This window comes from Salvia splendens, chromosome 2 (assembly GCF_004379255.2).
Source record: "Salvia splendens isolate huo1 chromosome 2, SspV2, whole genome shotgun sequence".
Classification (NCBI taxonomy): Eukaryota; Viridiplantae; Streptophyta; class Magnoliopsida; order Lamiales; family Lamiaceae; genus Salvia; species Salvia splendens.
Window position 1 is genome coordinate 7,257,749 of NC_056033.1, and position 27,007 is coordinate 7,284,755.

The following is a 27,007-nucleotide window of genomic DNA, read 5'->3' on the forward strand; positions in this document are numbered from 1 at the left end:
ATTAATATTTTTTATAACTTTTATAATTTTTTTATTTTAATTGAACAACATTGTGTTAAACTTAACTAGAGATGGCGTTTTGTACATGAATATGATGCTCGAAAAAAATTGTAACTTTATAAAAACTAAGCAAAATTAACTCAAATTTGCAATTTACATACATCATTATCTGATAAATTATCACCCAAAAGGACATAATGGGCCGGATTTGACTCCCTATCATCTATCTTAAATAATCGTACAGCTTCGACGCAGCGTAAAATGGGCTCACAATAAAGCTAGCCCAAGTATTTGTAATTTACTTCCCATTTTATCCTTTATCCCCATATTCACTTAGCCCAAATTAATAATAAAACATTTATTTTTCTCTTTCATCCACTCCACGTAATATATTTTCAAAATATAGTCATTACACTTAAAATTAAAAGCAGATAAATTTTTTTTCACATACATAGTAATAGTAGTACTCAAAATTGCAGATCATAAGGAATATATTCCCTTAATACAATAACATTGAGATTGTAAGATAGCAACTGTATATATATTCACATACTGCCCTCAACTCCCATACACATGTATATTCTGTATGGCTTTCATGGCTCTGCTGCGTGCAAGGATTTTGAAGTAGTTTGATGATCAATTTGGTCTGATGTTTTCATGTCTGAGACAGGCAACTGATCATCGTTGATGTAGCTTTGTTTGTTGTCTGATTCAGCAGCCGATCTCTCTCTACTTTTACCCCAAACCACTGAGTAAAGCCCAACCACTATGATGCCAGCTCCAATCAAGCTGCATGGTGTATCATGTTAAAACTAATATTTTACTCAAATATGTCGGTTCGGCCCACCATAGAAATAGAACGGAACGGGCTTGGGCTGGGCTTATCGGTTACAATATGATAAAATTGTTTTTTTTTTTAAATACATACGAGCGAAATGTAGGCCCAATTGAGTAATTAGCCTCATTGAGTGCTTTACTTTTTTTAAAAAAAAATCACTTTGAATATATTTGCTTGTATCAATCAAATTACTATAAAAACAGTTTAAAATTAAAGTCAACCCCATGTCGAGCCCACATACTAGGTGGGCTTGTCCTAGCTGGGTCAAAATGTCAGTCCAGCCCACTTAAGAGAGAGTCTGAATGGAGTATAGTGGAGGTCAGGCCAACCTATTTGACAATTATAAGAGTGTAGAGATAGACCTTCCAAGATGAACTTGCTCGGAGAGAACAATGGCTCCGAGCACGGCAGTGATGATCATGCTCAAGGGACTGAAGGCAGTGACGAAAACGGGCCCTCGGGACTTATTCACCACGCTCTGCATGTAGTACGCGATTCCCGAGCACACAATTCCCTGCACGCCCGCACATAAGGACGGACACCCATTATTAGTTTGTGTGAATTAACACGATGGGATGAAATATAACAATGAGACAATACCGAATAGGCAGCCGCAAGAAGCCTAGAATCAAAGCCAATAGCCCAAGCACTCTTACGACGTTCCATAATTAGAGCCACAATTCCACCCTCAACAACTCCCATCACACATACTAGAGATGACAATGACAGCTCTGCCGGATACTCCTCCAACGTTTTGTTCTGTAATATATTTCAATTTAATATTCACACCAATCATTTTTTTAAATAATACTAGTAACAAAACATAGTAGTACTACAGTTTGTTTAACTTGAGTAATTTTAAATTTGAGACATACTTGAACGATAAAGAAGGCAGACCATCCCACAATACATGAAAGCAGCATGACGGTGCCGGTGACCCAGTGCTGGTCGCTGTCAACTGCAGCTGCTGCTTTATGGCCGCTTCCGTGAGAGTACCACAAGATATCGACGACGGGGCCTTTGTACAACGTCATCAGCATCGCTCCCATCACCGTTATTACTGTGCCTATCACTTTTGCCAAACTCTGCACTTTTTTCAGGTTCACCTTCTCCAACCTGCACCATCATTCCACACGAATATTTATACATATTAATTCAATAATAGAGGTATGAGTAGAATGAGCTATTTTGAAACATATTTTAAAATATACTAGTAGTAAAATTGAAATAAGACATCTATTTTTTGTAAAATGAGAGATTTATACCTGAAAACAACAGCCATAATGAAGGTGATGGCAGGCAAAACGTTGACTGTGGCTGATGCAAATGTTGCAGATGTATACTCCATGCCAAGGTAGTACATGTTTTGGTCCAGCACAGGCCTAAGTAATATCATATGCAAATTATGTATTTATTAGTAATTACAATTATTACAAAACGAAAAATCACATATGAAAATAATATAAGCGAGTACGAGGATTCCTCCACAAAAATATTGTGTTTCAAGTTTTAACTTACTTTATATTGCGTGCACATGCACGCATGTATCTACGTACGTACGAATATAGAGATAGATTCAAATAAAAACCAAGTGCATAACATCGTGAAGATTTACGGTCAATGTATCACTTTACAACAAAATCCAAGGAGAAGTGAAAACTTCATTTTTTTATATCAAGTTTAGTTAATTTCAGTGTGAATATACAGTAACAATTCCGTCCATTTAATATTTGAGTAACTCTTGTTTATAATTTATATTCATATGGTATGGAGTGTTTAAGGGCATTACTCTAGGAAAGCAAGCAACATGATCTTCAGAAATATCGATTTTGTCATCTTGGGCCTTGTTTTCCTGGAAATGAAATATAAACATACCCAAAATTGTTAGAGATTGGAACAATAAAAGTAATAATCAATGTGTAGTATGAAATAAATCTTACTTTTCGAGAAAATATGCAAAGGGGCAGAAAACCAGAGAAGCAACTATATGTCGATAAACCACCAAAATCCAATGACTAAATCCCCCCTTCAATGAAACAAGACTAATTATGTACATTCCTGCGTAACCAAATTGAAGCCCAATCATAGCCAAGTAAGCCTTCATTTTGTTAAAAGATTCACTCAAATTCACCATTTTTTTATTGATGATTTTCTTGTTTTGCTTTTCTAGGATGAAATAACAAGATCATGGGTTTGTTGCCTTTTATACACACAAAATGAGAAGAACAAAAGAATATGAAAATCGCAACCTATGTGTGTGTAAATGCTTATTGAATATAACACCTAAGAATATCACTAACTTTTTTTATCCTCTTTAAGATTCCATATCCACCAATATCTCCTGCATATAGAATCTTTGCTATAAGCTAAAAAAATAAACATTAAAGAAAAAAATTACTAATGGAAAATGAAGAAGCCCATTTTATAAGTTTAATTAGCGGATTTAATCATCAAGGTTTAGTGCTCTTTGATTGAGGTAATGTGTGGATGATGAGTGGACACTTTGGATTATATAATTGTTTGTTAATTTATTGATCATTCATTGGATGAATGTTAATAATTGTGGGGGTGTTTGGTTTCATTAATTATTTGTGTGCATGCAATTTATTTGCAATTATTGAAGCAAACGGACTTGAAGAAAGAGTTAAATTGCTTAAGTTATGGAATAGAATCCACTTTGATCTTATACTAATAATTATTTAATATTAAAGACGTGCATGGATGGATCTAAAAGGTGGCTTGTTTAGTTAATTCTTAATGCTCGATGTTTTTTCAATTTGATATCTTTATTCGATCACTATATGTCTTAAATTTTGAGAGATCAGTCTTACCATTGGTCATGATTCATGTTGTTTCTTTTCTAAAATAATATAGTAGTAGTAGTTCATTTTTATTAATATTTTTATATTAATTTGTAGATAATGTATTAGTGCTAGTACAATTTATTGAAATGAATTGAACCATAATCGATGATGTGAATATATTTGATCAATTCTTTAATTGTTTATTTTAAGAAAATAAATTATTTTAATGAGGTTAAAGTTGAACGATGCAACAGCCGATGTATATTAAATCGTACCTAAAATTATATTTATACGAATTTTATGAGCCTCTTTTGAAAAAGTTGGGGATTTGATTTTCTTTTTTGCTCATCTTTTTGTTGCGTGGAGGAAGGCTAATTTATCTCCATATGCTTTATGGCCTTAAATTGTTGAAAAGATATTTCGAAGAAAGGTGATGTAGTTAATTAATTAATAAATCATGCACCAAAAACTTGAAAAGGGAAACATAAATGTGTTTGCGAGCCCCATCGACAATTAAAATTGTTGCAACGAGCTTTTATTTCGATAATTTGTAAAATTAAAAATGTTAATAATAGATTTTCAAATATTAAAATTAAACTAAATGTATAGTTAAAACAAATAACGTACACATACATTAAATGTAAATAATACTTTCTCACACGTATTTACATAGAGTAAAATTTATAAATCTGTGCACATGAATTATTATAAAGCATTTGTGTAGTTCACTATAAAGCCAAAAAGGTTCAATCACTATTATACATATATGTGGAAATCATATATCAATACAAAATATAGACATATACTTGTATACCAATATAGTAGTACTGCATTACTTTATTAATACACAACTTAACAGTAATAGACTAATTAAATTATTTCACACCTATCCCAACGAAATATAATTTATAAGATATATAATTTGATACTATTGATACTTATAAAAGGCGCACATCACTTCTAAATAATTGCTAAGATTAATATATAGTACTTGCATTTGACCATGACGAGAGATACTTCCTTTCAGTATCTTTGAAATAGTTTATATCAATAAAGAAATTATTACTCTGGAGAAGAATCAACTGGAATGTCATGATGCAACAATTCTCATGTTATGAATATATTAATTAATATTAATTAATTAAAAAATAGGTAATTAGTTAAGGAAAAGATTGGTAGTAGATGTAGATTTGCATCACTTGGGAGACAAATGAAGAAGGATCCAACACAGAGACACACACACAAAGCATATCGAATTGGAGTTGGGTGGTTTCGTTGTAAGATCCCAACTTTGAGGTTTGGTGGATTCCCACCTCATATTTCGAAAAATTAAAAAGCCCCACTTTGATGAAATTATCACTCTAGTTTAATACTTTAATTCTATCTAGTTTCACTTAATTCAGATATTAAAAAAATTCAGATCAAGATCAAGTTCAAGTTATGCCAATTTTATGGTTTGAATATCTAATTTCACTAAATTCAAATATTAAACAAATTCAGATCACGATCAAGTTATACCATTTTTTATGGTTTGAGCATTTCGTAGCATATTAAAAACATATGCATGGTGTTAGATCTAACTTAATATGTTACTATATGTACTCCAAGTTAGGTGTTATCGGCTTCAACTAATTATTTAGTGAGGGCTAAACTTAGTTTTTCATGATTTTGAAAATTTTATAAGTAGAAAAACACACACAAAAAAAATTGGGTAGGGGCTTAAGCCCTCCCTCTCTTGTTATTTTGGTTATCGGATTCATTATATTCACGTTGAAATTAGATGATACTGTACGTACTATACAGAGATACTATGTTTACTTGTTACTAAAGTTATGTTTAATTTTATTTCTTATTCGGTTGTCTTTTTCTAAAAAAATCGACCATGACAATGTATTTTGACATATCTTTACAATGCAAAAATTACACTGTATCTCATGATTAATAGTGTCGTTTCCTCTCGTATAACTAGTTTAATTCTAGATAAATCTCATTTCAACTCATACTCTCTCTGTCCCGTGCTATTTGCACATTTCATTTTCGGATTGTCCCAAACAATTTGCACTATTTCTATTTAAGTAAAAATTATGATAATGCAATCAAGATATTAGAGTTAATTAAGTGTTCATTTATTAAGTTTTATCTTATTACACTTTAAATTATAATTTAATTATACTAATTAATCATGTTTAAATTTACGGTGTCAAAATGAAAAGTGCGAGTAGCATGTGACGGATAGAGTATTATATCTCATTATTATCTTGTCTAATGAATCAAATGATGCTTAAATCTATACGTATAATACTCTTACCCACTACCAATACCTTCGGTTGTGTGACACAAGTTCAATGCAAAATTAATAAAGAAGTAGAAAATAGAATAAGAGAAATGGTTAATATTAGATTAGTGAAAATGAAGGCTAGAAAATGATCATAAATAGAAAATAGACTAATTTTTATGGACTTATCATGGTAGAAAAATACTCCCTCCGTCCACCACTAAGAGTCTCATTTCTTGGCGGCACGAGTTTTAAGAAATGTGAAGAAAAGTGGGTGGAAAAAAGTTAGTAGAATATGAGTCTCACTTGCATATATAAGTTTTAAATGAAATATGAGTGGAATGAGTTAGTTGAATGTAAGACCCTATTAACATTTATAGTAGAAATGAACCGGGGCTCCTATCGCGGACGGACTAAAATGAAAAAAATGGACTCTTATTCGTGGACGGAGGGAGTATAACTTTTAATTATAGACGAATGAAATATTACTCAACATCGTTGAGAATAACTTCATTTAACTTGCATCCTTTTGGGTGACCAATGCGGATCTCCTACTCCAACCATCCTACTCCATTCCTACTCCAACACTCACAACATAATAAAATAATATTATAAACATGTAAGTGATGATGGGATTTTATAACATTATTTTATTGTGTTGTGAGTGTTGGAGTAGGAGATCATTTTCGGAGTGTGACGCATAGTTTTTTGTCCTTCTTTAAAAAAAATATGCTAAAATAGCAGCTTTATCGAAGGGAAATTCCTTGGTTGCGATAACTATATAAGATGGAATTCTGTTCTTTGCAAAATGGAACCTGATTTGGACAGAATATTATCCATTTCTCAACTCTGTACACGTTTCTTAACTTCCTCTTAAACGATTCTTTATTTACAATTTCATTATAAATACTAGTAATCTTTTGCTGAATCGTAACAATCAATTTCAGCTGTCACATTACAAGAGAATAACAGTATTTTTTCTAGCCGTACGTTCAGAATTTTCGGATCTTTTAGAATAAATTAGTTTTCAAGATTTTCTTTCAACCGTATTAATATTGTCCCTTAAAGTGTATAAATTAATTGAATTAATGCAAAGAATTAACTTATTGTTGATTAAATATGTTTTGATCTTCTATCGAAATTTAATAATCATCTGTAAACTAGTCCTACACAATTTTACATCATTTTTTCGTTAATCGTATCAAAGCTGGACCGATTTACTTTATCTTATGTAGAATAGCTAAATCCGTTCAAACATTTTATTTGATTTTAACCGAGATAAAGTAGTGTACTTAAACAAATGCAGAAACTTGGTATGCATTTCACTTGGTGAATCCATTATCCAATGGAGATAAGATCAACAGCCCAAATTTTACAATGGATTGAAATAGGTGACAACTTTTCTTAGTTAATTTGGAAGTGGATATGGTGAAAGAAGTCAGGCAAAAGGTAATTATTTGAAAGTGGTAGCTGAATTGAGTACAATTTTATTATTAATTAGTTAAATAATCTCCCAGTTCCAAACAACTATGTAAAGTTTGGATATGAAATATTCGATTTTTTTACATTTGGGCCTTTTTAGAAAAATAATATATTTGGGCCTTTTGGGCCTTTTGTAACTTCGTTAATTTTGAAACTCGATAAATATAAGTTTGAAAAAGAGAGTTAATTGGCATGTTTGAATGGACTAAGTTGATTGGTTCATCAAATTGTGTACTGCAAAATCTAAATATTCGAAATTCGAGAATGAACACGTTTTAAATAATAATAAAAAAAGAAGAAGAAGCATAAGCATATACTATTTTTTTCGATTTTTATGCCAAGAAAATGCGATGGACAGTATAATGAATAAATTCAATGAAAATTGAACACGATAACGAATCAAATGAAAGGATAAACAATAGAGAAATATACACGATAAAATTGATAAGTGCATTTATGAATTAGTTCTGCTACATGTCAATTGATATAATTGCCTGATTTCTTCAAAAGCTGTAATGGGATTTGGTTTCTGTAAGAAGAAAAAACCTAGTGTTGTAAAGGGTCTAGATGAGCTTCTTCTTCCTGAAATATCGCCTTAAATACAAGATCTGGAGAGTCGAAGTCACGATGCAGATGGCAAGGGCCATCAAACTATACCACACAACTCTAGCATTAGTGCTCTCGCTAACCTCTCTCATCTCCGCTTCTCTGCATCCATCAACCACAAGTATCAGTTGGATCGGACATTCAATGATTGGATCATGTATTCAAGTTTAGTATAGTGCAGCAGCTCAAAACAAAGTGTGATGATTCAACTGAGATACGAGTATAGTAACTAGATTAACTTCCCAAGTAGACCATAAGTTTATTCACTATAAATTTGTTAAGATATAGTGATAAACAAGTAGATAAATCTCAGGGATAGCACGGCACCTCAGAAAAGTAGGAAAACAACAATTTTCCCCGATTACATTACAAAGCACCACAAACACTTATCATGAGCTCTCCATCTTCAATTACTTGAGAGGGTTATTATTTTCGCAGCCTTATCCCAGTCTAATAGAACTAACAGATCCTAAGAAAATTTTTGAATGTATTATTAAATGACCTTCAGATTAAAAAATGAGGGGTCGCGATGATTTTTCAAGTGGAATGACTGGAAAAGACAGGAATAGATATAGCAAGTTACGGCATTACAGAGAAAAGTGCATATATAGGGTAATCAGATTTGGACATACCTGTTTACCAGATGATACAAATTATTATGGATACTTTCCACTGATTCTTCTAGTTTTTTTAACTCGAGTTCAAGCCCCTGCATCGTATATAATTAACAAACCATAATTGAATTTATGATAAGGTAATGAGATGTGCTGAGAGAGAGGAGCGATATTGATGAGACATCAGCATATAGCATAAAAAACACAGGTTTGAAACATATTTCGTTTACCTCAATCTTTTCCTTTCTTGCAACCGTATCCCAATCTTTTGCAGCAATTCCAGTTTTCCAGTCAATACCAACAGTCACCTTTTTACCTCCTTGATCACCATCAAGTGAAAAACATGCCATGTAGTTCCCAGCCTCAGTTGCCGTAAAGGCAAACTGACCGTGAGCGACTTTCTCCTTGTGATGGATTTCGTTTCCATATGGTGATGTAACCTAAAAAGCCATGTTCAAATATAAAATCTCAATTCTCACATAAGAAATTTTCTTTTTTTCTTATTATTAGAATGTCAATATCCTCCTAAATCTTAAAGACAATGGAATGATAACTTTCACACAACTGAGCTTCTTCTACACAATATTGAGTTCTAAAATATGCTTATACATCACATAGAGCCAAGAAGTCGCTTCAAAATTCTAAATGCAGAAAATGTGTTCCCTTACAGCAAGGGGTGCCACATTCAAGTTACTAATTATCATTTTTATAAGCCGCTTGCTATAATAAGACAGGAGATGAAATCTAACTGCTTTGGTGAAAAATGCATTCCACAAAATTCGGCATGGACGAAGTTTAGTGATTTCATTGAATTACAATTTACAATGGCTGAGAGTCCCTTTGCCATATGATTCATCCTAGCTAGACATGACAGTAGTTCGAGGAATCATAGCTATTCTAAGTACTAACTTAGATTACTCAAAGATATGCAGAATAAAATACCAGCGTGTCTGCTCTGATGGAGGGATTTGAAATGGAATTTTTTGAAACCGTGAATCTGAAATTCGTTGTTTTGATTTAAGGTAAAATTATGTAAGGAATTTGAAATCCACTATCCAAATCCTTCAGACCAAACAACGGGAAAAGGATCGATGCACATCAAAATTCATTTCAATTGGTACCTCTACGACAACTCATCTCATTGGCAAAGTCAATAATCACACACACAGCTAAACTATAAAGTAGCAGCCTCAAGTAAAGAAGTAAGTCAGTAACTACATCCTTTTTTAACAGGAAAAACCAGGCAGAGAAAAGGAGAAAAGACACTGTTTACAGATCAAATTGTTGATATTAAACTCACAAGCAAACAATTGAACTTACCATTCACGAAAACAAACAATGAAAAAAAAAACAAATTCAATTTTAAAACTAAACTTAATCCAAAACATTTCCTGATTGGATCAACAAAATCTTCACAACATTTTTCAATCTTCTTTACTTTAACCTTTTCTATCCTAAACAGTAGCAAAATACAACAAAAATCGAGACCGATCATTAGATCCAAAACAATAAATTCAAAGGCAAGCAAATTAAATTTACCCTAACGGTGATGGTAGGAGCCAAGGTAGCATTGACATCGTAGTCCTCTCCGATGAAGGCGTAGTAATCAGCCAAAACGACGGCGTTGTTGTGCAACTCCTCGGAGATGCACTTCTGTCCAGAGGCCGGCAAGTCCAACCACAATCCGCTTGCCGCCGGAACCGTCGCCGCCGCCGCTATGAGCAGCGTCCACAGCCAGTGCGCTTCCCCTAACTTCATAATCGATCCTCTCAACTACTGGGAACGGAATGGGCAGGGTTTGGAGATATCTGAGAGAATTACTTGGAAAATAGTAGAAGTTATGATGATTGAATTACTATTTCAGTTGGGGTGTCGTTGAAATGAGGAGAGTAGATTTCACGCGCAGAGACTGAGCGACTGAATTTGTAACTTGTAAGTAGAGAGAACTAGCTCCACGCCGTTTTGCTCTACGTACGCCAATGATGTTTTGACACGCGGCAATAATAGGGAGGTAGATTTGCTACTTCTTAGTCACGCGCGTACGTGGACTGTTTTACTCGTGTTGTCATCTACGTTGACTTTTTAAAACAATAATGGTGGGAAATTGGAAATCTATTTAACTCTAAAACTCATTTTATTTTTCTACACTATAGTATACTAGTTTTGGATTGATTGAGCATTTATCATTCAATCATGAAGCATCATCTACGCAAGTAAAATTAAGTGAATACGGGAGTGCAACCTTTTTAAATTTGCTTGATTCGTAGTACTAAATCAATAACTTACATTTAACAAATGTTCAATTTGGGCTTTTTTGAGGTGAATGAACAAAAATATAAAAAAGGGCGTATTTTTTGTCTTTCATTTTTATATGTACCGAATTTATTTAGGCCTACAAAACTAATTAATTTATTCAGAGTATTTGACATTACTGTATAATTTATCTTCGAAATAATTAATACGGAATATTAATTTTGCCATGGAAGTAATTTGGCAATTTTTTAATGAACACTTGATACGGTTGTAAGTATCCTTCTAAAAGTTTTATATTTTATTCAGTAGATAACTAAAATTGATAAAATCATTAAACATGTATGCAAAACAATTAATAATAAACCATTTCTAAAAAAAAAGTTCGAAATCAGTTTGCATTTGCTTATGTTATATTGGGCCTGTAAGCTCTTGTTTGGGCCATAATACTTAACAGCCCACCCATATTAATTACGAGTATTTCCTTATATTTCAATACGTACAATATTTTGGATAAATAAATACTAGTACTCACTATTTTATGAAAAAATTAGCTACGTTCAAAGAAAACGATACCATTACAGTACGGGGGTGTTCGGTTTGCAAGATTGTATCCGGGATTAAATTTGTTGTGTGTTTGGTTCATGATATTCAACCCCACAACTCAATCCTAGATGGATAATCATGAGATAATTAGTCATAGCTAACCCCCTATGACTAAAATAATCTCACACCTTAATCCTAGATTGTATCTTAGTATTATTTTATCTTGCAAACCGAACACCACCTACTAATATTCCAATTTCCACGAGAAGTACCAAATGGTAGTGGTATTTGTATTTGTTGGTGGAATGACTGGAATTACAAGAGATACACAGAACCAGGCGTAATACAACTCAAGAAGAAAGAACTCAAAAACTGAAAAAAGATACAATGAAATCGAAATAGTAAATCAAACTTAGCCGAGTCGAGGAAAGTCCTCTTTCTGCAAGACGAGATACGCCCCGGTAGTGCTCTCGGTTTGGCGTGTCGTCCCCAAAGATAAAACGACAACGTCTCTGGTGAAGCAGCACCGCTATCAGCAGAGCTCCGGCGAACTGGAAGAGGAGAGGGCAGAGCTTCGAGAAGAAAGACTATGCAGAGAGAGTATGATGCTTGTGTGTATGTTCTAATTTCTTTGATGCAATGAATGACTAGCCTATTTATAGACCTAGTCCACTGCAGGGGTTATCTCAGCCTTGATGGTAGTCATCATGGCTCATCATGGTGTAGCTGTAACCCCCAGCCGTTACGAATATGAAAGCAGGAGTGGTCGACGATGAACCTGGACGTTGTACACGCCCAGTTCATCCGTCGCGTGTGGACTTCACTACGTGGCTTGATCAAGTTGCTGTCAACCCAGCTGATCAAGCCGTTGCATGCCGAGTTGATCAAGTTGTCGATCAAGTCGCAGCGTGCCAAGTTGTTCAATCATTTGCATATGCAGGTTGACCAAGCGTTGGTCCAAAACATTAAGCTTGGGTCCAGGGACAAGCCCAAGCACCAAGCCTAAAAATCACCCAAAGACCAATTGCCAAGATCCAAAGAGCATGAGCACGGCTCGGCTCGGCTCGGCGCGCGGGTGTGGGCTTCTTCAACCCATCTTAGCCCACTATAATTATTAAGTGTAGTAAAGTCACTTAATAAATACACATTAAAAGATGTGTCTCATCTCCTATGTGAGATAATTAACACTAGTTAATTACTCCCTAAGCTTTAATCTCATAGCTTTATCAAAAGCTACAATGTGACTAACTTTATTCCACTTTTTCTCACTCACCGGGAATCGGATTTGAGAAAGTGAATATACTACGATCATCTAAGCGGAACGTAGATCGACATTATATCATTTAATTTCTAAGAATTAAATGTCTTATCACATTTATTATTGGTCAAACTTCGTTGACCGGACATCTTAAATTCAAGATTCCAATAGTATTATATATCACACACAAGGCGGATGATTAAGCACAATAGTCAAACATTTTCCCTCCATTTAATCGGTCGGATATTTGTGTGATAATGGAGATCGATTGGAAACCAATACAGATCCTCTTAAAATTAGAAAAACACACACACACACACAATGTGGACGCAGTAAACTAGCATGACAACACATACTCAAGTTAGTGAGTTGCTCTTTCGGTATATTGTTTCGATTGTCACCATGTTTATGGACTCGTCGAAGAACACGTATACTTCCTAGAGAATTACAAGAACACATGGGTGGATGGAACTGCCTACTAACTCCAAGACTCAAAGCCCTAAATTTAAGAAAAGAAAACGCATAGATTGAACATTTATGGGGTAAATGCAGTTGCTGCAACATATATTTGGTCCAAATTCTCAAAGATGGTAATCGAGAGTTAGGCGATGCATAGAGCAATTCTAAGTGAGAAAGCTTTGGGAGAAGATGAAAGGCTTGTATTTCAATGTGTATAAAGTCACGGTTTCTTCTCCTTTACGTAGAGAAGATTACAATGTAATTTTGGTAATAGATCAATCTATTCTAGGGCTATGTATTACACATTAATTGCCTATCAATTACATATCTTTCTCCACTAATGACTCTTCTTCCTTTGGCAAGTATTGAATTCGGTATCTTTGACACTCTCCCTCAAGTTGAGCAATGGTATCTCCAATGCTTAACTTGGCCAATACTTCTTTAAAGACCTTTGGGTGAACAGCCTTGGTTAATATGTCAGCAAGTTGCTCTTCCGAATGGACAAATGGGAACTCAATAATCCCTCATTCCAGTTTTTCCTTGATGAAGTGCCGATCAACTTCCACATGTTTTGTTCTGTCATGTTGTACTGGGTTTTCTGAAATGCTAATCGCAGCCTTGTTGTCGCAGAACAATTGACTCTTTCGAGTAGGTGGGAAGCCAATTTCTGTAAGTAACCTTCTTAGCCATAGGATTTCCATGAGTCCACTTTTCATTCCTCGGAACTCGGCCTCGGCACTAGATAGAGCTACTACATTTTGTTTTTTACTCCTCCACGTAACCAAGTTTCCCCCTATGAAGGTGAAGTAGCATCCTGTAGATTTTCTATCCACCGGATTGCTTGCCCAGTCAGCATCAGTGTATCCATCAATCTCCAAGTCTTCTTTCTTTGCTAGGAATACTCCATATCCTACAGTGCCTTTCAAGTACCGCACGATCCTTAACGCGGCTTCCATGTGATTAACCTGAGGTTTGTGCATGAACTGGCTCACAATGCCAACGGCATATGCAATGTCGAGTCTAGTATGTGAGAGATAAATGAGTTTTCCAACCAGTCGTTGGTATCTCTCTCTGTCAGTGAGTTCCACTCCTTCCTCTAACTTCAAACCATGGTTGGGAATCATCGGAGTATCAGCTGGCTTGCATTCGAGGAGACCGGTTTCAGCTAACAGGTCTAGGACATACTTCTTCTGCCTTAAGAATATTCCAAGTACCGCACAATCTCCAAGTCTTCTTTCTTTGCTAGGAATACTCCATATCCTACAGTGCCTTTCAAGTACCGCACGATCCTTAACGCGGCTTCCATGTGATTAACCTGAGGTTTGTGCATGAACTGGCTCACAATGCCAACGGCATATGCAATGTCGAGTCTAGTATGTGAGAGATAAATGAGTTTTCCAACCAGTCGTTGGTATCTCTCTCTGTCAGTGAGTTCCACTCCTTCCTCTAACTTCAAACCATGGTTGGGAATCATCGGAGTATCAGCTGGCTTGCATTCGAGGAGACCGGTTTCAGCTAACAGGTCTAGGACATACTTCTTCTGCCTTAAGAATATTCCGTGCTTGGATCTCAACACTTCTATTCCCAAGAAGTACTTCAGTGCCCCTAAATCTTTCATCTCAAATTCCTTGAACAGATTTTCTTTCAACTTCTGAATTTCCTCTATATCATCTCCAGTGATAATCATGTCATCAACATAAATAATCAGACATGTTACCTTATTGTCTCTCCGTTTTGTAAAGAGTGTGTGATCAGACTGGCTTTGTTGAAATCCGTGCTTGAACATGGCTTGACAGAACCGGCCGAACCAGACCCGGGGAGACTGCTTTAACCCGTACAAGGTTTTCCGCAGACGACAAACTTCTCCTTCTCCAAATTCTCCGGCAAAGCCTGGTGGGACTTCCATGTATACTTCCTTGTTTTGTTCTAGTTCTCCATGTAGGAAGGCATTCGTCACATCAAATTGGTGTTGGTTCCAGTCTTTGCATGCTGCTACAGATAGTAGTGCCCGCACAGTCTCCATTTTAGCCACGGGGAGAAGGTCTCTTCATAATCCACTCCATATACTTGGGTGTATCCTTTTGCCATGAGTCTCGCCTTGTATCTCTCGATTGAACCATCTGCTCTTCTTTTTATGGTGAATATCCACCGGCATCCAACTGGTTTTTTTCTTTTTGGCAGCGTACATTTCTCCCATGTGCCATTCTTGACTAGAGCGTCTATTTCTTTCTTCATAGCTTCTCTCCAGTGTTTGTGTTTGCTTGCCTCCTCAAATGATTGTGGGATATCTTCTTCCTCATATAAAGCCGTCTCGAAGGCCCGGGCCATTTCTGATAGGTGACATTGCGCAATATTGGATACTGCGTATTTTGCCTTCTTCCCATTTTGTTCTGGATTGTAAGCACACGTGGTTTGGTGGACTAATCCCTTTGTCCTAAAAAATTCTTGCATTTTATTGTTGACAAATTCCCCCCCATTGTCTGATCTAAGGGTCTGGATGGTGTATTTATACTGTGTTTGAATAAGGTTATAGAAATCAACAAACTTATCAAACACTTCATTTTTATTTTTCAAAAAATAGATCCAGGTCATGCGGGAATAGTCATCAATAAAAAGTACAAAATATCAAAAAACTTGCCCGCCAGTGATAGGAGCAGGACCCCAAACATCAGAGTGTACTAAAGCAAAAGGAGATTTTACTCTCGTATTGTTTAACTTGAAAGAATGTCTATGGTTTTTGGCCAACACACAAGTGTCACAATTAAAAGAGTTCAAGGATTTAACTAATTTAGGAAAAAGAAGACGGAAATATCCCAAAGATGGGTGTCCTAACCGACGATGCCAAAGCCAAGCCTGTCTGTCTGTCGGTCCGGGAGTCAGCATCATTGCAGCACTCTGTTGGGCTATCTCGTCCACATAATACAGTCCGCTTCTGTAACGACCCGCTAAGCCGATATTATTAAGAGACTATAATTTTTAACTCGATTATCTAAGTAAGTAACTTTTATGTGATTAAATCCAAACTACGATAGATTGTCGTTGTTGTTTGTTTAACGTTAGTAAACGTAAATATATTACACCTATAAGAATATTAATTTAAATAAATAAATAAGAGCCCAAAATCAAAATAATAATAATGTCCGATACATCCATGAAATTTCAACAAAATTTAATCCATCTTTCGTTCTAAAGAAGATCGGGAACTACTACGCGGTCAGCTGCGAGCTTGAAACGGGTTCTTTCCTACACCAAATAAACAATAATAAACAAATTTTTAGTAAGTAATGCAAGACAAAGCAGATACGAAATCTAATACAAATCCTAGAAGATCATTCTTTTACAGCAATACAATCCTAGAGGATCATTCTTTTTCAATAGCATTTAATGCAGCAATTAATGTTGTATCATGCAACCATATCTCTCAAGTGCCAGGAGAATTTTGTGAGATATGATTTTTGTCTGCAACTTGTTTCCTCATCCTAAATAAAATCCATGATCCATCCCTTTCACTTGCCCCACCTCATACCAAAATTATCTCCTCTCCAAAGGCAGCAAGAATCCCTCCACCGGACGTCCACCTCATAGAGGACAAAGTCTAAAAGCAACCACTTATTCTCTTCTTCACACCACAAAAGTAAGTACCATCTAATACCTCTCTTTCTTTCACATATTACAACATATTGCCAAGCATGTCTCTGCCAATATATGAACTTAGCATCCATTTTTTTTGTAGAACACCAATTTAGCAATTATAGGCATTTCATATGAACAATTTAGCAGGGACATAGTATCCATAGCATTCCAAGAACATAAGAATAGCAAATTCTCAAAGGATAATATGAACTTAGCTTGTAACGATAAAGGAATCTGTCGAAGAACTTCCGGCATCGAGCTCGGCACTCCGTCGACATCGATGGCAGCCACAAAAAAAATAAAATAATAAATAAAAATAAATAAATAGCAACACATCTGCCCTTTTTATTCCTTGAATCTGGAAAAAAAAAAAATTTTGGAATATGATTAACAAAGTTTTATCAAAAGAATGTAATTAACAAAGATATTTACAATAATAAAAATAGATAATAATGAAAAGAGAGGAAGGATGAACGAACCACTCTACCGGGCGAGAAGCAGCGTCGGCGGCTGGGGGTTCTCGGCGACGGCGGCGGGGCTGCGACGGCGGACCCGAAGCGGTGGTGGCGGTGTGACGGATCTGAACAGGGAGAGAGGGAACATGCAGACGGCGAACTCCCGGAAAGAGGGCGGTGAAGCCGCCGCCTGTGCATGCACAGTGGCGGCGGCGGCGAAACTGGAACGGGAGAGGCTGGCGGCGGGAGGCTGAGAGAGGAGAGAAGATGGAGAGAGTGAGAGAGTGGAGAGAGGAGCAGCTGGAGAGAGAAGATCCGCCGGAGCGACGGAGCTGGCGAGCGGCGGCGGAGAGGCTGGCGGCGGGAAGTCCAGGCGAGAGAGAGAGAGAGAGAGAGCTGCTGCTGCTCTTTTGTTTAAAATGAGGAAGGAGGAGAATGTTTTAGGGTTAGTGGGTTCTTTTCTTTTTGCTAATGTTTAAAATGTTTGGGCCTAGAAATAGAGTTGAATCTGGGCCTAATTTTCCTAGCAGTAAATAATTAAGGAAAGGCCCAATTTTCGAATAATTTAAATTTTGGGCATAAGAATGAAATGATTAGGTTAGTTAAAATAATTAGTTGTGGCCCAAGTGCTATTTTTGTAAGAATAATGAATAAAGTATAGAACGCCAATTTTAGTTGGAACCGAATTAGCAAACGAAGTAGCAATAGATGGTGTAAATTTTGGGGAAATTTCTAATAATAATAATAATAATAATAATAATAACTTTAATAATAACTTTAATAATAAAGTTAAACCTTGGGTTTTTTTTCATTTAATTAGTTAGTTTAAAACTAAATTAGTACTTTTCCTATTGTGATGTTTTAAAAAGGGTACGTTCGCAAGTAAAGTCGGAACGAAAGAATCAAGTTGAGGGAACTAAGCGAACGAGGTGAGCTTTCTTATACTAAAAATACAAATCGTATTTTATGAAAACACGAACACATGTTCGTGATGCTTAATGATGTTGTCTTGCCATAAATGTTTTGTGTATGATGCCTATCTGTTGGCTACGGCCAAGGGAATTATGAATGATGATATATAAGTCGAATTCGGGTCCCGGTGAGGGTGGTGTCCCCGCTCGGACTAGTGTACACGGGAATCCTCTGACCGTGAACGGCAGAGAAGGTGACCGTGGAAGGTGGCCACCTTCCCGGCACATGGAAACCTCTGACATGATGGGCAGAGAAGGTGACCGTGCGAGAACACCATCTCGACAGCACAATGTGATCAGATATGGCAAAATACCGGAAAAAGGGACTGCAGTTCAATGTGAATATTTTTAGTAAGCTCGGGTCTTTTCAATAAAACCCCCGAGTGTTACTGTGACGATGGCTTGACAATATTTTCAAATGTATACTTGTATTTTTTTTCGGCAATGTGTTCACTGAGTACTTTTGTACTCAGCCCTGCATATATTTCTAAATGTGCAGGTTGAGTCGTAAAAAGGGGGAGGAACAAGTGCTGTGGAGTGCAAGCTAGTAGCTAATTAAGAATAAAACTCTCGGAGGTTCATGTCTCCACACATGGACCGCGTTCTTTTGCTTCCGCTGTGTCGGTTAAGAGGCAGTGCCTACTTTATGTTTGACTCTGATAATCATAACTTGTATGAACAACCACTCGATCTTGCATGATCAAGTGTATTTTGTTATAAGTATTTCTCTATTTTGACGTTAATTTGTGTGTCTCGTTCCACTTGGCCTTAGTATTTTCTTTTCTTTTTCCCCTAAATTCTATCCCCGCTTCTTTTAATCCCCCTAGTCACGTTTCCCCGAGTTATGCTATCCTTAGCTAACCTCGGTCGTGACAGCTTCGCTCAGTGCCACGCCCAACTATCGTCCCCGTCTTGATATCCTGTAACATGCAAAATCGAGGCTGCATTAGTAATTTGCAGTTCAATTCTCTAGTCACATGACTAATAGATAACAACTTATGAGATAAAGACGGAACAAAAAGACAGTTAGAGAGGCGCAGAGTTGGCGAAATATTTATTGAGCCTGCTCCCATGACGCGGGCAAGGTCCCCACTGGCGGTTTGGACATGAGATTTTTTGGATGTGGCAATAGATACAAAGTCTGAGGCTTCAAACGAAATGGTATCGGTTGCCCCACAGTCAAAGATCCAGTGAGTGTCTTTAGGACCAGAATCAGACGTCGAGGAACAGGCTAAGGCTTCGAAGGAGTTTCGACAGGGTATAGTTGGCTGAAGGGTGATGTTTTTGGAAAAGTGGGGTGCAATTTGTAATGTTTGTGCAACTGAGGGGTCATTTCGAAAATTTGTGGAAGTTTGGGGTGATTTTCTGGAGGTTTCATTTATGTGGGGTGTTTGGTGTAATATATTTGAAGTGTGGGGGTCAATGTGTAGGGTTTGAACTGATCGGGGGTCAGTTTGGAAATACTTCGGTTTCGGGGGTGGAATTTGGGTATAGTTTATGGGAGGGGGCTGGAATAGAATATTTGGTTTTCTTGGGGTGGAATTTCGGGTTTTAGGGAATTGGTCGAATTTAGGGCTTTGTAATGGAACCCTAGCCGCCTCTCCCCTTCCATGTGTGGGAACCCTAGCCGCGTCGTTTATCCTTCTTTCGCCGATACCGTCGGCGAAATCGCCGGTGAGAGCGCCATTCTCCCCTGAATTACCTTTGGACCATGTTCGTGCTATGGATACGGCTGCGGTTGGGGTCTTCTCCTCGGCTCTGACTTGACCGTTGTCTCCGGGGATGCCGCCGCTGCCGCTGCCACCCGTCGGAGCATTTTCGGCGTAGGAGGCGCGGTCCTGAGCGATAGCTGCTGAGGCTCTCCCGCCTCCCCTGTTTCCACCGGTTCGGCCCGTATTTCAGGCTTGTCTCGCCTTCTTCATCTCTTCCCACCACTCCGGGACCCATGGATGTGGAAACACGTTTCTTTCGTGTGTTTCTTTCCTCCGCAGTGACTGTATACTAACTGGCTTTTGTCCTCATCCTTCAGGTAATTAGGGTTCCTCGATTGGGGATGGTGGTACTGTGGTGGGAGTGCTCGATTTCGGTCGTGTACTGCAAGCCCTACTCCAATTCCGGATTCCTTTGTCTCTGGATTGAGTAATTTTTCATTGACCAACTCCCTTCTGACTAATCCATATGCTTTCCTTGCTGTTGGTATTGGATCCATATTGAGGATTTCCCTCTTTATCTTGCCGTATCTGTTGTCGTCCAGTGCCCACATGAATTGGTACAATCGGTGTCTTTGTGTGTTCTGATTGTACTTTTCGATGCTTGATGGAGTGTCCATTGGGTTTGGATCCCGGGTATCAATCGATATCCAGAGGTCTTGTAATTTCTGCCATAGGTTCTCGAGTGTTGATTCACCTTGTTTAATGTTATATGCCTGTCTGTGCAGGTCTGAAATCTGAAACAAATCGGCGCCGCTTCCATACGTGGTGGCTAGACTCTCCCATAAGTCATAAGCCGTCTCGTACTGGGACACCTCGTTTACGAGGCTGGCGTCAATGTTGCTTATGATCCAATTGAAGCAGCAATCGTCCCGCTGCTGCCATCGGTTGTAGGTTGGGTCCGTCGGAGGGGGGGATCTGTAACTCCATTAATGTGAGAAGCCAGACCCTTCCCTCGGATCCCTCGACTCATCAGTTTAGCCCATAGCGGGTAGTTATCCCCGTTGAGCTTCTCTGCTAGGCGCACCTCGCCTAGTGATTCGATGGATGAAGGCTGGTTGTTTTGATGTTTCTGAGACATACTCAGTCTCATAAACTCGGCAAACTGTTCTGCCGAGAGGGTTACGGCTGTGTTGGTTTTTGGAGGACTGTCTGATTCTGACATTTTGGTTGTGTTTTTCGCAGGTTTCAAAGGGTCGGGAAAGGTATACGAGACTGTGATGAAATTTTTCTGAGTCTCAAGCCCAGATAAACCTGCTCTGATACCATCTCAAAGATGGTAATCGAGAGTTAGGCGATGCATAGAGCAATTCTAAGTGAGAAAGCTTTGGGAGAAGATGAAAGGCTTGTATTTCAATGTGTATAAAGTCACGGTTTCTTCTACTTTTTGTAGAGAAGATTACAATGTAATTTTGGTAATAGATCAATCTATTCTATGGCTATGTATTACACATTAATTGCCTATCAATTATATATCTTTCTCCACTAATAACTCTTCTTCCTTTGGCAAGTATTGAATTCGGTATCTTTGACACAAATAACTGGCTTTGAATCTTCATCGTTAAAAAAACTCTCATTTTCATTAATAAATGCTACCTACGGTATGACATTTTGAGTTGTCCTTTCCTTCCACACGAGTACATACTACTACAAGTCTACAAACTTACACCTATTAACAATTTACGTATCTTTCGTGGGATTCTTGGGTCATTGATAGTATAATGAAATAAATTTATTCATAGATTATAGTGAAAATAGTGAATTGTTGGATTACAAAAAACTTGAACTTATAGATAAGTTTTTTTTTCAATTCTGAGTATGATATTTCGATAATGTAAGTTTTGTACAATATGATTTGGTCATGAGTCTTTTACGTATTGATTCAAAAAAAAAATAAGGACAATTTTTTAACGGTTTTATAAAAAATGTGTTTGGTGGGGTTTAACACCCCTGGAGCTTACTCTTTGTGGATCCTCGCCTACGAATTAAACATGGAGTATCAGTTTTCGGGTTACTAGAATCATTTATAGACCAAACATGAGAACACATCTAAAAATGCTAGTCTCGATGAGCGAGATTACATTTGATTTATAATCCTAATTCCCATATCAATTGCCATAAAACTAATGCAGGACGTTACACTTTGTAACGATCGACTCCTCTTCAGGAACAACGTCCTTGTTGTTCATGGCTGGTTCTTTGGCAGACCACCCTCCGAATTCTGTTGGTTCTGACGGGTTTTTTATCAAGCCATCACTCCGAGTTTCTCATTGCTCCCAATTAATTTTTTGTCTGACCACAACTCTTTGGACTTTGATTAGATTCGATATACTATAAATTTGTGAGTCACCACAATTATTACAAACCAAATACAAGAACTCATCTTAAATGATTAGTGCCAATGAGAGAGATTCAATTTGATCTTTAAACCATGCATCGATTGCCTACTTTACAATAAACGTGGGACATTACACTCCACTACAATTGATTCAGTCTGTGTAGATCATGGTTGATTCTTTACCGGACCATCATTCTGAGTTCTCATTGGTTGCGGCCACCACTATGGGGGTCTCCACTTCGAGTCGACTACCAAGAGTCCTATTTGGTCATGAATACGTTTCCAAAAGTTACCACTCCAAATCGTTCGAGCTCTCAATAAAAGGGCCAACACTATTGATCAAATATAAAAACGTAGAACTCATTTAATATATAAACCATATACTAATTGTTTTTCATAATCGCCATAAATTATTAAGGTTCGTAACAAAAACTTTGTGACATTTAGTTCAGTCCAAATATTGGTTATAATGTCAAATTCAAATTATTGTGAATGTAAATTGGCTAGGTAATGTCAGTTCATGTATCAACAATCAACATTGTATTTGAACTATACCTCATCGGCTTATTCAATTATAATGATGAAATGAATTGAAGAAAACGTTTAGTCACTAAATACTACTATTCGTAATGTATAAGCCACCAAATGAAATAAAGAACACGTTTAATTACTAAATGCTATTCATATTGTATAAGCCGCCATCGGTCAATTATTCACTATTTTATTCTACTTAATTTGCCTTGGAAATTGAACATTAATGTTATTAACTAGTAATAGCTTGCTTTCCCATTTGTACCGATATGAGAGAGAGGGCTGTATTCCTTCATTTTTTTTCAACACCAGAAAAGAAAAGTATACTTAACCTTAAGTAAGATTTTGAATAACTAAACCTGGCTATTTAGTATGAATACAACATGCTTTGTACACACATAATTATGAGTTCATTTGATAATTTAGTAATTTATAATTAATGTTTGGGCATTTTATTTTCATTTAAAATTAAAGGTATAATTCAAGCGCGCACACGGCACACTAGGGTGATTAATTAAATAGTTGAATATCTTCCAATCATAACATTAAATTTTTTCATATATATACATGGGAAAATCCAATAAAATGCTCCTATATATGGCTAAATTACTTTATTAATACATCATAGATATCATAATTGGGAACTATAAATTTCATATGCTAAACATACACGTTATATTATTTCCTTTCTTATATTTTGACTTGTGAGAGAATGATTTTTGTGTGAGTTAATGCAATTCATTCGCATTCTTTAATTTCCCGCATTATACAAATTTAAAATGGCAAATATATAAAAACCCATTGACCTTATAATTTTTTTTGCGTAATTTTTTTTGCAGAAAAAAAGGGTTTCACCGACTCTACTAATTTGTTATTTTATTCTTTTAACTTCAATACGGCTATAGAAGTTTAAAATGCATTAGTATTTTGATTCTTAATTTCTTAAACAAGTACCTGGCTAAATTTCTAACAATTCTACAATTTGGCTGCAATTTTCAAAAATCAAAATATATCCAAATCCAACTATGTTTTCTTTTTTCCACTAAAGACAAAAATATCAAACATACAATAGGAATGTATGATAAAAAAGTTTAAAATGTGTAGACCTATACAAATTACGTAATCCAAAATTATATTCAATGTGATATATCACTATATATGATAATGACATGAAAAATACTTGTTCACGTCTCACTCACAAAGACTATAGTCCAATATTTTCGAAGAGGGATTTCCGGCAATTTGATTGACAAATCTTCAATTCACGCGGCATTAACACATCATATCCTACTCAATCCCCATTAACCAAAATAATAAGTATGATAGTGATGATGGTAAAAAAAAATATTAAATGAAAATAATTTTTGGTCGTATTCTAGTATTTTACATATTTTCAGTCTGAATTTATTATTTACTGAATTTTTTTATCGGTATAAAAATAGATTTGAATTCGTTTTCTATGATTACAAATTAACATACACATTCTGTTTATGTATGTTATCTTTTGTAACTATAACTTTTTTTTATATACTCCCTCCGTCCCAACTAAATTGATTTGTATTTCTTTTTTGGATGTCCCAATAAAGTTGAGTCATTTCATTTTTTAGCAAAAAACAAAACATTCAATCACTTTTACTTTATTTCATCATTTACTTTACTCTCTCTTTATCTTTTCTACTTTATTATTTTTATTTCATGGAGTACTTTTTGACACAATTTCTTAACCTTCGTGCCCAAAAGTTTTGTGTCAACTTAGTTGGGACGGATGGAGTATTATCTTAAGAATATAATTGGTGAGAGTTTACTTATTTCGAAATTTAATTATTAATGAAGGAACTAAATACAGTTTGTATTCTAATAAAGTAATAAAAATTATAAATAAGTGAATAGTATGTAGGAATTATGAAATTAGGAAAAAAATACCTAAAAAGAACTTAAGAATAAGAAAGCTAGAAAGTTTAGAAAGTTACATTCTCATATAAGTATATTAATAAAAAAATTAATTTGTTGATACCAACGTTGTATATGCAACTTTGTGTTTGATTGAAACATGAGATCATAATAAACACTAGTGCATCATATATAGTACTAGTTCCTAAGTTATTTCTAGGCTAGCTGTGTTATAGATAATTATATATATTGATAATTAATTATATATCATAAAAATAAATAAATTGCAACACATACATGCCACAAAATTCAACAATGGAATTGATTAAACCCAATATTTCTTGAATTGTTAGTAGTTCGAAAGCACCATATAATAATATAAAGTCTTTCCTAGTCCATGCATCAAAATAAAAATGATGAAATTGATCTAAAAATGATAAAATTTCAATTCGCGTTCAAGTAAATAATCGAGCCTCTTAATATTACTAATTTTATTTGCATCAAATTATTATTTTTTTGTTAAAGATGAAACCTTAAAAAAATCGTCAGCCACAATTTCCGAAGCTGCTCCTGTCATGAATCACACATAATTTCATGTGTCTAATCGCTTTTCCCAAAGCAAAAAAGCCGTTTTCTTTTTCCACTTTTTTATTGAATAAGTCATAAACCGTACCTCAAATAGAATCGAATCAGATTCCCTAAAAATGTTAAACACTCAAAATAAATAATAAAATAAAGCATAATCCTTCTAATACTCCATTTGATATTTGAATACCACTACAAATTCAGTTATATTCTCTGCAAAATATTACTTCTCCGTCATTCAATAAATATCCCATTTCATTATTTGATCGATAATAATACGATTCATACACCATTACAAAATCTTATTTCAATTTTAATAAATATGTCCCATTTCTGTAAATTAAGTTTCTCATTATTTCATTATAAAATGACATAATCCCTTTTCTACACAAAATTTAATTTAAAATTAATAAAATAGTAAAAATATAAATAAAAATATTGGAAATATATTAATAGTGGAAAATGTTGTTAGTTAAAACTCAAATTCCACTAATTTTCTCAATTCATATACATTTTTTATATTTTAGTCGAAAAAAATTTAGACTCGCACTATCGGATTGAATAGACTTTGTAAATATTTCAAATTTGGTTTTAGAGAGAGTGGGAGAGGATGAGAGAGAAACGCGTTTTGAGGAGTTTCTTGATGACAGAAAAGCACCAGCTGTGTTTTTTTCCCTGCAAATGGTTAAAGAAAAATAATGTATCAATACTATGTTTAGACAACAAAACACGTACTAAAAAGTAAAATAAATATTCATTGTTTTATTTAATTCATATTTAATGAATATTTGGTGATGGATTATGTTCAGACAACTGAGAAGCACACTCCCCCATAAGCATCCTGCAAAATCCTGGAAGCTGCTCTTGAACAGAATCCTAAGTTTCTCTCATTCATTATTCTTCACTGGTAGAATATACACATATATTGCCATGAATTATAGCGCATTATTATTATTAAGTACTTGGTCTAAGATATGTTACCCTAAATCTCCATTAAAATATATCCCTACCCCATGTGATCAAATGTCTCCATTCTCCACTTAATGGTAATTTTTTTCATGTTATTACCAAGTCTTTTTACAGGTGATTTTTCTAAGATTCTAGATGGTTATATAAAAATTACTATAAAATCTAAAATCTATTAACTTACTGAGTATATAAATTTTACTTTATCCATCTCCAAAAAAATAGAAATTTTTTCTTCTATAAATAGAATTTTTTTCCTTTTTTGGTCCGTTCCCTAAAAATGAAAACTCCCATTTTAAAGAAAATTTCATTCACTCCAACGAGGTGAGACCCATTTTCTACTAATAAATTTTTCATTCTATCTCTATTATTTTAATAATTTAGCATTAAAATTTGTACCGTTTCAAAAATTTCTATTTTTAGGTGACGGTAAAAGTAGTATGTCTATATTGTTACTTAGAGTTAGTGTCTTTTAAGTGGGTAAAAGTTACTCGCTCCAATTGGGGGACAAGGTCACTAACTCAGTTGTCGGAGACTATAATTTGGACCTTTAAAGTTATCGGCGTGACAGTTTTGCCTCAATTCTTCGGCTTAAAGTTTTCTATCTTCCTTCCTTCCTTCCTTGCTTATCTCTTGCCATGAATGGTTGTTGATGCACTGCCTTCGCTTACCGACAACATTATTCACTGTATTTGACTCGTATAAATAAGAACTCTTTAAACGATGGATGTTAAAATAAATTAATGAGGTTCAATATTTTTTTTCCACCACTTAGCAATGACTGACGCATTGTCTCT

General features: G+C 35.5%; 2 protein-coding genes across 2 annotated transcripts; both read right to left on the reverse strand.

Annotated features, from left to right (window-relative positions):
• Positions 1–421: 421 nt before the first annotated feature.
• On the reverse strand, positions 422–3,224 carry LOC121761209 (WAT1-related protein At1g21890-like). Its single transcript, XM_042156826.1, has 7 exons — positions 2,779–3,224; positions 2,628–2,690; positions 2,104–2,220; positions 1,714–1,954; positions 1,439–1,597; positions 1,201–1,352; positions 422–789 (listed from the first exon to the last, which is right to left on the reverse strand). Exons 1-7 carry the CDS (start codon positions 2,970–2,972, stop codon positions 594–596), a joined length of 1,122 nt encoding a protein of 373 aa, XP_042012760.1. The 5' UTR covers positions 2,973–3,224; the 3' UTR covers positions 422–593.
• Positions 3,225–7,798: 4,574 nt separating this feature from the next.
• On the reverse strand, positions 7,799–10,515 carry LOC121760411 (transmembrane emp24 domain-containing protein p24delta4-like). Its single transcript, XM_042156089.1, has 4 exons — positions 10,159–10,515; positions 8,850–9,059; positions 8,638–8,714; positions 7,799–8,107 (listed from the first exon to the last, which is right to left on the reverse strand). Exons 1-4 carry the CDS (start codon positions 10,375–10,377, stop codon positions 7,963–7,965), a joined length of 651 nt encoding a protein of 216 aa, XP_042012023.1. The 5' UTR covers positions 10,378–10,515; the 3' UTR covers positions 7,799–7,962.
• Between the last annotated feature and the right edge of the window lie 16,492 nt (positions 10,516–27,007).

Coding starts and splice junctions, on each gene's coding strand:
- LOC121761209 (XM_042156826.1), bottom strand. CDS start 2,972: ATGGTGAATTTGAGTGAATCTTTTAACAAAATGAAGGCTTACTTGGCT. Junction 1,353..1,438: donor TTCTTGCGGCTGCCTATTCG/GTATTGTCTCAT, acceptor GCGGGCGTGCAG/GGAATTGTGTGCTCGGGAAT. Junction 790..1,200: donor GAGCAAGTTCATCTTGGAAG/GTCTATCTCTAC, acceptor TACACCATGCAG/CTTGATTGGAGCTGGCATCA.
- LOC121760411 (XM_042156089.1), bottom strand. CDS start 10,377: ATGAAGTTAGGGGAAGCGCACTGGCTGTGGACGCTGCTCATAGCGGCG. Junction 8,715..8,849: donor CAAGAAAGGAAAAGATTGAG/GTAAACGAAATA, acceptor TATACGATGCAG/GGGCTTGAACTCGAGTTAAA. Junction 8,108..8,637: donor TTGTATCATCTGGTAAACAG/GTATGTCCAAAT, acceptor TGATGGATGCAG/AGAAGCGGAGATGAGAGAGG.